General features: G+C 38.7%; 1 protein-coding gene across 1 annotated transcript; it reads right to left on the bottom strand.

Annotated features, from left to right (window-relative positions):
- Positions 1-2501: 2501 nt before the first annotated feature.
- LOC107728686 (dnaJ homolog subfamily B member 1-like) lies at positions 2502-8508 on the bottom strand. The gene is made up of 3 exons (XM_016538960.1): positions 7896-8508; positions 5115-5680; positions 2502-4008 (listed from the first exon to the last, which is right to left on the bottom strand). Exons 1-3 carry the CDS (start codon positions 8104-8106, stop codon positions 3778-3780), a joined length of 1008 nt encoding a protein of 335 aa, XP_016394446.1. The 5' UTR covers positions 8107-8508; the 3' UTR covers positions 2502-3777.
- Between the last annotated feature and the right edge of the window lie 2864 nt (positions 8509-11372).

The raw sequence follows: 11372 nt of genomic DNA, 5'->3' as shown, positions 1-11372 counted from the left end.
TTTGTAAAGCCTTTAATTGCAAGAAATAAAAACAATTACGCATATGAGATAAAGGGTTGTAAAGCATTTCACTAAAAAAAGCCAATATCTTTTTACAGAAATGCATATTCCATAACTTTGTGAATTTCAAATAGCATGCTGATGATGCAGCAATAATGTGTGAGGTACTTTAAACTGTGTGCATGTGTGCCATCTCAATCTGTATACATTTGGCACAAATACTGTCATTCCTTATAAAATTTCTTCTGGTAATTCAGTTCTAAGATGCAAAATCCAATAAAGTCTATAAAATCACCATCATCTCATCATTGTACATCATCTCAATATGTGCATTACAAGAACAGCATAAATATATGACTCTAAAATAACAGTGTGTTTCCAGGGCCATGAAAGAATATTATTAATTATTTTCAAGCTACATTTATTGCAAGCAAAAGAAGGTTTCAGTTGTGTTGAATGTTTCATAGTGTAAATTCCCACAAATGCTGGTTAGGAAATTAGAAGTCTTGAAAGCTGAAGTGTGTAATTTTGCACCACTAGCAACAATTACACACTATTTATGCTTTCCAAAATATCACCCATTAATAGTTCATTAAAGCTACATTTAGGCATTTTTATACCTGAAATGTACTCGGCCACAACAAATAACTAGAGGAGGGATGGTTTGAATGGAGCAGTTATGTGCTCAAAGACAGTGGTGACATGGTGATCACAGTAACCCTTCATGGATCACTCCTAGCAGGAGAAAGCGAGTGGTGTATGCAGTGTAAATGTGCGGTCACATTTACCATTGTTCAGCGAATTTTCAGTCGAAATCCAACAGGAATCTATGCGTTTGGGAATTCCGCGTGAGCGCAAAGAATTTCCTCACACAGATTCTGCGATGGGTTCAAGGTCGGTGTTGCCAGGGTTCCCGCACAATTAGGCGGTTTTGAATTCGATTGTGCGGGTAAAAATTGGTTTGGGCGGGTGGAAAAAATTTGGGATGGTTTGGGGTCAGTTTGGCGGTTTTCAAACATCTAAATAGTATAGGCTAATTGGTTAACAAACAAAACCCAAGTGTGCATGTACTGCATCCTATCAGTCATCATGACTATACTAAGCTCACAAGCCCACTGCAGATTCGGCTGATGTTGCCTGCCTCATTTTTGGCCAATCACTAGGGATCAGCAGTCAGATGTGATGATTCATGAGTTATTGGGGTTTAACACGATAAGGGATCAGATTTTGAATGTATAGCTGTATATTCAAGTGATCACACAATGCCAGAGTGGCCTAAATATAAGTTACATGATAAAGAGTGGGAGAGTGACTCAACTCTTAAGTGTGAATTACACCTGTGGAGGAAGATGACATGAAGGTATTAATATCATTGTAACTCTGAAATCAGAGCACAGTTGAATAATTTAATCAAAATCAAAACTGGATAAGGGACTGTGCCAAGTCTGCATTATGTTCTACAATATGTACTTAATGAAAGACTTCCTCTAGTTCTGTTTGAAGGTAAAGTGTGACACGAAGGTAGGCGCATTACTGTTGTTGTTCATTTGTTATGGTCGGATTATCGTACGTACAGTATGTATCGATGATTGACATTGCTCATTGATTGATTTGCTCATTCCGATCACTTATATTGGCTTAATCTGACTGTTGACTTTGAGGTTATCGGTTAATTTCTTGATTGCTGTTTCGACATAGTGTCTGCCTGCATATTTTAGTCATAGGGACAGTCGTGGCCTAATGGTTAGAAATCGGACTTGTAACCCAAAGGTTGTGGGTTTGAGTCTCTGTACTGGCAGGGATGCTCTCCTCCACCCTCAATACCACGACTGAGATGAGACCCTGGAGCAAGGCACCGAACCCCCAACTGCTCCCCGGGCGCCGCAGCAATATGGCTACCCACTGCTCCGGGTGTGTGTTCACGGTGTGTGTGCACTAAGATGGGTTAAATGCAGAGCACAAATTCTGAGTATGGGACACCATACTTGGCTACACTTCACTTCATATTTGGTAATTCTCTTGAATGTATTTGCCCTGATTTTATAAATTTTTTACTGAGCTGTATCTATTTTTATATTATTTTGTTTTAAGGAGTTGGACCTTATCAACGCCTTGATTGACATGGCAATGACATTCTTTCACATTATTTTGACAGTTAACATTTTGGATGGTTTTTCTGTGAGAGTGGGCGGGTTTTGGTGAGCTTTTGGGCTGGAAATCGTCCATCCAATCTGGCAACACTGTTGGTGGTCACGGAAATTCACCGCGTTGAGCACAAGAAAGATGCTTTGTTTGATCATCTGCGTGGGGAATATTCACCCACACTAAACTTCCGATCAACGTACGAGCTGACGCAGCCATTTGTAACTTGAATGTGCGAGGCTTCCGGTGTCATTCACTTCCAGTCATTTTTAGCAACAAAACTGCTTGTTATTGCAAACAGGTATTTTTTATATTATTTTAATGTACTGTCATGATAATAAAAAAAAAAAACACTGGTTTGACAAAATTCTAAAGATGGCTGCACACTTGTTTCTCTGACACATAACATCCCGATCAGACAAAACACGTTTTTCAGGTTTTAAAACGCAAGGCACACTGCACTGCCTTTTTTTTTGGTTTACTTTTTTTAATTCTGAAAAGAGCAGTGCGCTGTGGGTTTATGTTGCTAGGCAACCACCGAATCAGCTGTCCTGTCAGTCTAATCAAGGATTATAGCGTGAACGCTCTAATATCTTTGGTTTGCTGTTAAGTAAACGGTCATATTAGCGGAAACGTATTAAAAAAAACAACAACTTCGGGTAACCTGCGACAGCCACCACAAGTTTCTCCTCCATCTTTGCAGTCTCCGGACGTTCCAAGCAACTGTAAACTACCATCGCCACAATGCAAGGCCCGCCTCTCCATTCATTCGATTGGACTATCAAAAAAAAAAAAAAAAAACTTTTTTCAACTTCAGGTGCTCGGAGCACTCCTACAAAAACACGAGGTGCCTGGGGCGCCTAAACAGTGAGCAAAACACTCACAGTCAATAGAAAACGATTAAAAAAGGCGCCTCACACTGCAAATAAACGCATTCTGTCTGATTGGGGCCTAAGGCAGTTATTTACCTATAGCAGCTAATGAATCAGAAATCTTGCACATTCACAGAAAATAGCTTACTTAACCATTGGAAAATAAGGTAGATTGGAAAGACCACATTTCCCCAGTGAAATATTATCAAGCAATGGTAAATGTGACCACACTTTAACATGCTCTGGAAACGCTGTGATAATGCTCATGAGCCCTTGTGAATTTCCTGGGCTCACTCTATGCAAAGCAGGCCTTTCATTGGGATTTCACACACTTCTACAATTACTATTTGAGATCTTCAGAAACATATAAAACCCTAAAGTTCAGAAGTGATGGTTTCTGTTAAGTAAAATTTTGACTGCTCAGCGACTAAAATTGGAATAAAAGAAAATAACAGATTCAAGGGGAAAGAAACCTGAAGAAGTAAAGAGGAGGATGACGGAGTGTTTACTCTGAGGTACTGTAAAACTATGTGTGAAAGTCAATATATTACTTCTGAAATGTTTCACAGTGTTTTGTAAAAGTGCATTGCAATACAAGTAAGGGGATATAAATAATGTATTGGAGCTCTATTGTGTTTCTCTGAGCTTGACTTGTTTGTACATTTACCACTGATACTTTCAGGTGCAATAATATCTAGGAAATCAGAAGGGCCCAATCATAGGATCTGTGTGTTGAGAGTCTGTCCTCGAGTGGCTGCAAAGATCAAGGTGGTAGGATCTGAACCAGAGCTTCACGAGTACTCGGTCCCAACTTGTCCGGAAATTTGACTGAGAACTCCAACACCATGTCTCCTCTCTTTTCAGGATATTTGGACAGTGGCAGTCCTTCTCCCACTATCCTCTTCTTCATACCGGGTTTGATGACATCACGTGACGTCACTGTGACAGTTCTACCGTCCAAGGTGGGAGCGCTGATGGTGCAGCCGCATAGAGCCTGAGTAAATGATGGTTAAGAGAGATTAACATGACTTACTTTTGCCTTCACTCCTCTTATTTTAAATAATCTTTCTCATTTATTTACTGTACAGTAATTTGAAATGTTAAAAAATGTGTATTAGTAAATGTAGAAATAAACATTAACCTTGTTTACCCCAAGGCTACATGAATAACCAAAATTATACCAAAATCACTATACCAGGTTATCTGCAGGATTTTTAAGCTCAAATTTAAGACTTTTTAAGACCTTTTTTAAGACCTGCACAAATAAAATGAATACCATATGAGCGGGATAGGGCAATGTCTATGGTAACATGTTAAACTGTAAAATGACTGTAAAAAACATGATTTACAGTTCAGATTCAGGTTTTCACAAAAACAAAGTTTTATAAAATGATAAAATTCACATTTCAGCCTTTAAACCATTTTTAAGGAAATGGATGAGTCAAAAGTATTGAATATTATATTAATGTAAACAATTATTTTCAATAAATTATTATATTAATTAAATAACATTCATATACATATATAACATATACATTATCTTCTTGTCGATCCACCAGTTCACATTTACAACTCTGCCTGTTTGCAGCATAAATACACAGGTTGATTTTCACATTGGTCTGAATAATTGCAGTTGGATTTGGATTATGTCACAATTTATGCGTCCACATATGGAAAACGCAACTGAAAATACAATTAGCAATTCCTTTTGAAAATAGTCTGGAATATCCTTCCATAAAAAAACAGCATGGCTTATTGAAAATAAACAGAAACACAAACACAGTAAACCTAGAGTTAAAAGAAAAGAAAAAAAGAAAAAAGTTGCGTTTTAAATTTGCAAATATCCATTTTTTTTAAGATATTTTTTTTTTTATTAAATTCAACTTTTTCCCCCCCAAATCATGCAGCCCTAATTTAACCTTTGTATTCTCATGTTACTTCACTTGCATAAAGATGTACTTTTCTAGGAACAAATTTAGCTTTCAAAATTACCCATTGCTGTAGTTGTTGAAAATTTTTTAAAAGCTTAACAAAAGTTCACTGGTGTATATTACTGGACGTTAAGTAACATTATCTCAGCAGCAGACACTAGACACTCACCTCTCTGAGGGATATCCTTGCAGGATAGATGATGTCAGAGCCGTCTCTCTGAAAAACCGAGTGAACCTTGTCCTTAACCACAAACACTATGTCGGCAGGGACGTTGGTTGGCGTCTCATCTCCCTCTTTGGGAAAGGTAATCTTTGTCCCCTCCTTCCAGCCACGTTTGATGTCCACGGTGAGGATCTTGTCTTCGGTGTGCACCGTGCAGCCGTCCGGGTTCAGCCTCTTGCGAGAGATCTTCATCTTTTTTGTGCAACCAGAGAACACATCTTCCAGACTCACCTTGAGCTCGTGCACTACTGGGGGATCTTTCTTCTTTTCTCGGCTCCCGTGTACACCGCCTACCCGAGACTTGAAAGATCTGGGAAATCCGCCCATTCCTCCCATTCCGAAGGCCGCAAAGGGGTCGTCAATGTCCATGTCATTATCAGTGCCCCCAGCAGATGCAAAAAACTGATCGAATGGGCTACGGCCACCAAAGAACTCTGCAAACATGGCGTGAGGATCGCCGTGAAAAGTATAGCTAGGGCCATTGGTGCCTCCTCCAGCGTGTCCCTTAAGCCCTGAGGGAAAAAGAAATTATGTTTACGGAAAAACAGCAAGTCAACATTAGGGAAAATATAAGAAATAGCATATAGAAAGAGCAGAACCAGCTCACAGGAATGACCCAGTCACATGGTACAGTTTGAATTCTTAATCTGGAGTTCAGAGGGGTTTCATAAAGTTCCTCGTCGATTCCACCCTACACACTCCTGTGTTTGCAGCATTCAGAGAAAACGCAAACGGTCACCAAAGGTCATCAGGCTTCACTCAAACTGTGCGTTCACACCGCCGCCGTCGAGAGCGTCAAAAATCGCTCTGGCCGCCCTGCCAACGCTGTAGAAAGTTTCGTGGATGCTCTGACGCAGATCGAATGCTTATCTTGTATTTAAAGGGGTCGCAAAGCAAACACGCTTGTTGATCTTGTGCAGACTGACCACAAGGAGGGTAACGTAAAGTTAACCTCATTAAATATTGTTGTGGACGAAGTATTAAGATCCTTTACCTCAATGTATAAAGCACTAATACCACACTGTAAAAATACTCTGATAAAAGTAAATGTCCTGCATTGAAAATGTTACTTAAGTAAGTATAATAAAGTATAAACATTACTTAATGTAAGTATAATCAGAAAGTTGACCTGATTTCAACTCTCCTTGATGCCCTCAACGTCCAAGTCGCGCCGCGCCGCTGCTCGACGCCGGCTCACATTGAATATGAATGACTTCCGGCCACTCTGACGCTCTCGACGGCGGCGGTGTGAACGCACGGAAACAGAGACGCTAAAGCTTAACTGTATGAGCTACTGTGGGAGCTCACTTAATCAACACATGCCTCACTCAAGACTAGGGTTGCAAAGGGTTGGAAAATTTCCAGAAACTTTCCAAAAATCCCTGGAATATTCCACACACAAAAAAATCCTGGAAAGTTCCCAAAATTTCTGGAATATTTCCGAAATTTACTGGAAATTTTCCACCTTTTTGCAACCCTACTCAAGACCCTGATATACTTCAAGCAAAATCAAAGAGCGAATGGGTGTGATGTTATTTCGAACAAACTGTGGCCAAAACAATGTTTGTTTGGAGTGGTGGTATCCAGCTTGCCAAAGCAAACATTCTGGAAAACTCTGCACTTTCTGGAAAACCCTTTCAGACTGCCATTGGCACATGATGATTACAAAATGAGTGGGTGTTGGAAATCTTTTCAGGCTCATTTCTTAAACAATGTAGCCAGATTTAGACCTCAATATCTCTGGAATTGAACCATATAGGACCTTAAAAATGGAAATAACAAAAGTGAAGAACCAGCATCTAAAATATTTAGATATCTTTAATAATTCTTGAGTTACAGCAAACTTTGGGGAAAAAATGTGAAAAGTGCATTTGCCATTTTTTTACTGTGACAATTGGCATATAATGCAACAAAGATAGTCATCAGATTTTACTAATAAAGTCCATCTTTCTAAAGCAATTTTTCCCCTCCTCTGTAACTCCTCTGTAATTTGGCTCCAAATCTCAGGTGAAAGTAGTCATTTTGATTCCCCTCTACAAAATAGTGTAGCTATTACTCAGTAAATATTCATCCATGGTATTTAATATTTTTTTGAATATTTTTTATGCATTCCTTTCACCACAAATAAATCAATAAAAACGTTTTTTTGTCAGGGACCTCTGGTTGAGTTAACACTGAATGACCCAGCAGCTCTTTTCTGTTGTCTTTATGTATCTGTACAGTGTGCATAATGTAAATAACATCAGCAGCATATAGTACACACATACTGTATGCACATAACTTCAGTGCGAGTTATTATTTATTTATTTATGGATTACACTTTTTCAAACTTCTTTTTACCCCTGGGTGAAGAACAATAAAGAATTTAGCAGTGACTATATTGGGGCCTCTTTAGAGTATACCACCGAAAAGCAGAAACATGTCAGGGCACATGCCACCTCTTTTTTAAATAATAATAATAAAGCAATATCTACAATATACACCTTTAATAAGCAATACAATGTGACTTGTTTCCTTTTTTTATTTTGTATTTTATTAATTTCCAATTGTTGTAGCTGCTGCTGTACTGCAATTTCCCTCATGGCTTAATTAATAGCATATCAGTGCGTGTGCATCTATCTGTCAATCAAACTTAATAAAAAAGTACTAAAAGGTGTAACATGGTACCACCACAGCACATTTTAAGGGCGGGCTATCTATCTGCCGTGGGACAGTGACAGCTCTTACCGTCCTCTCCATATCTGTCATAGATGTCTTTCTTCTTGGCATCGCTCAGGACATCATACGCTTCGGCGATCTCTTTGAATTTATCTTCTGCTCCGGCTGATTTGTTTTTGTCGGGATGAAATCTTAAAGCTTGTTTTCTGTAGGCTTTCTTGAGCTCCTCATCAGAGGCGCCCTTCTCTATCCCCAGGACCCTGTAATAATCTTTACCCATCACAACACTCGACTAAAACCCCACTGTTGTTCAACTTCCTGTTTCCATATGTCGATATCCTCCAAATATTGAATGATTTGACTAATTTTAAACGGTCCTCCTCCTGTCCTGTCGAACATGAAGCGCGCGGATGGAGTTTATCAAACTGTTTTTAAGTTATTTATCCAAATCCTCACTTATCGCACACAGCTACTGTCGCATCCCCGCAATATGCGATCATTTTCCCGAGACTGCTCTAACTTTAATCAATGAACAACTTTAATATCACACAGCGTTCCCGGCAAAACACACTGTAGATGTAGTTGTTAACGTCGCCGAGGCGAGCGTCCGCAGAAAGTCCGAGAAAAATGACTTGCTCGGCGGCGCTCGGGACAGATGCTGCAGCTGTGACTGAACGAGCGCCTCCTGCGGCGAGGAGCGTGCACTGCATGCAGACTATGAGAGCCTAGAAATTGAACTGACGAACTGCTGGACTAGCAGTAGTTTTCTTATGAACACTACCTTACTACCAGTGTTGAGCAGTAACTAGTAACTTAGTTACTGTAATAATATTACTTTTTGCAGTAACTAGTAGTATAACTAATTACTAATAAGATTTCAATATTAATATTAGTTACCATCCATAAAACAGCTTAGTTTCTTAGTTACTTTTGATGCCTCAACCCCGCTGATTTAAAATCCAACAATCAAATAATTCCTAGATTTATTTTCATACTTTTCACGACTCGCACATGCATGTGATGTCCCCAGTGCAGCGGGCAAGCTTGTAATATGGAAAAGCTTACATTCAGCAGATAGAAATATTGCATTATATTGATTTTGTCAGGAAAAAAGATGATCTGAGCACTGTTGTGTAAGTTGTGGCTTTACTTTACTCTGACATTACATCCCACCCACATCCCTCTGATCAGCATGTGGTACATTATATTACTATAATTAAAAATATTTTTGGAAAAATAAAGTTTCTTACAAACTTAATGAAATATAAATATAATCGTATATGGGTAACAGAGAAATGACAATTAGCTTCAAGCTACACATAACAATTAATGAGCTGCGAGCGGAGGGGGTTAAGACAGACAGCACACACAGCTTCGGGTTCAGGCAGTTTCATTTCGCTCCCATCGAGTTAAAAAAACAAATAAATGCACAGCCATTTGCACTCTGTGTCGAAAACATACATGAACGTACTGTTGCACCTCTGATAACTTTTTAAGGCTTATTCTGCAGTGATTATTTAAGCCTTTTGACGGGTTGTGTGTCATCATAGAGCTGTAAAAACGGTTATACCCACTAAGTGAATGAATCGTGTTTGTGCCGAACTCTTATTACAAAGCAAAACAAACACTCACCTTCATGAACGTTTCTCTCAGATAATGTACACGATATCACAGTCTGAAGCGTCTGTCATAGCAAATCAACACATGCTGTTGTGAATAATTAAGTGAAGCCTCTTCTCATAGGATAAGAACATGCAGTCTCATGAATAATTTAATAGACACCAATGCGTCATCGATGTACTATAGTCCATTGCCACGTCACGTCAACACGATGTAGATTTTAAACCCGGAAGATGAAAATAGCGCAAAAAAGCTTAAAATTAACCCGTTTTCTCCAATAGTTAAAATTATTGGATGCTAACATTGTCTTATGATGTGCAACACAAACACCTCCGCTAAAATCTCAGAAAAAGTAGTCTGGGGTTTCATGACCCTTTAAAAACAGCAAGTAAAACAGTAGGTTCATGCTAATGGTATCTCCTGCTAACAACATGACCTTATCATGTTATAGCATATGAGTGGGCCCAGTTATTATTTTTACATTGTATTTTCGAATTTTGGCAGTCAAGTCAAATAATAACTCAAAAAAATGTTTTTCTTTCTCACACAGAAAATGGAAAGTTAATCACATTTCAGTATTTGTCCTATCACCTCATTATAGCATCCAGTTGTATTCTTGTAGGTAAAAATGGTTACTATGCATTTTTGATTTTGTTCAGCGCACATTTCATTGTGTGTTAGGATGCAATATCATGTGTTGTACGTATGCAGTTTTGTACGCTTATTTTGGCAAATATAAGATCATCTGGGAATGTAGCTACACAAAATCACATACTGTGCACAGTATCACATACAGTACTATATACTACAGAAATAGTAAGAGTGCTATGCTAGTATGCTATACTAAACATACTAAACATGGAGCTGAGCAGTTGTTTACAGTAGTCTCGCAGTACAAAAAAGTGCAGTATACTGAATAGTAATACACCGACAGCCTACTTATGAGAACAGCACTCCAAGGTATTTAGAAAAAAATACTAGGTTACTACCATGATTATATTTATATATTATATTTATATATAACATGATATGATCTACCATTGAAGAGCTCACATGACAGATATACTTAGACCAGTGGTTCTCAATTCCAGGCCCCCCCAGTTCTGCACATTTTGTATGTTTCTCTTATCACTTCAGACGTTTGTTCTATTAGACCATATTCTGCCATGATTCCAGTTTGGAAAGAGCGTATTTGTTCCATTCAAGGGCATTAAAGTGAGCAAGATGTGAATTTATATGTTATTTATTTACAGAGGTATATTATGTGTGTGAACACTCTGCAGGCCGTGGCATAGCGCAAATCCGTGAATGAAAGTTCCGAAGTGAAGTCAACTTCAATGGATTTCCCGTGCTCAGAGAGTAGGGAGCGATGAAACTGTGTAGGGACCCTGTCAATTGGAACACAGTTCATGCATGGAGCTGTCTTCTAACGAGCTGGTTATCTGAATCAGATGTGTTAAAGGGGTCATATGATGCTTTTTTAAAGATCATTATTTTGTGTATTTGGTGTAACAGAATATGTTGACATGCTTTAATGTTCAAAAAACACATTATTTTTCAAATACTGTACATTATTGTAGGTCATCTATGCCCCGCCTCTCTCAAACGCTTCGTTAGTTTCAACAAAGCCCCCTCCTTTGACAAGCGCAGTCTGCTCTGATTGGCCAACTGACCCAGTGCATTGTGATTGGCCAAACACCACAAGCACGTCTGATTGGCCAGCTGACCCAATGCATTGTGATTGGCCGAACACCGCAAGCACTCGTCGGAAATTCAATATTTAGATTTTTTTGCACCCTCAGATTCCAGATTTTCAAATAGTTGCATCTCGGACAAATCTTGTCCTATCCTAACAAACCATACATCAATATAGAGCTTATTTGTTCAGCTTTCAGATGATGTATAAATCTCAATTTCGAAAAAATT

This window comes from Sinocyclocheilus rhinocerous, unplaced genomic scaffold, assembly GCF_001515625.1.
Source record: "Sinocyclocheilus rhinocerous isolate Xijiao unplaced genomic scaffold, SAMN03320098_v1.1 scaffold1961, whole genome shotgun sequence".
Taxonomy (NCBI): domain Eukaryota; kingdom Metazoa; phylum Chordata; class Actinopteri; order Cypriniformes; family Cyprinidae; genus Sinocyclocheilus; species Sinocyclocheilus rhinocerous.
The sequence above is the reverse complement of the archived record's forward strand: the minus strand, read 5'-3'. Positions and strand labels throughout refer to the sequence as shown.

Bases quoted from the DNA above. Each gene is read 5' to 3' on its own strand.
- LOC107728686 (XM_016538960.1), bottom strand. From the start codon at position 8,106: ATGGGTAAAGATTATTACAGGGTCCTGGGGATAGAGAAGGGCGCCTCT. The intron at 5,681-7,895 runs GTAAGAGCTGTC...TTTTTCCCTCAG, and splicing joins TGACAGATATGGAGAGGACG to GGCTTAAGGGACACGCTGGA. The intron at 4,009-5,114 runs GTGAGTGTCTAG...TCATTTACTCAG, and splicing joins CAAGGATATCCCTCAGAGAG to GCTCTATGCGGCTGCACCAT.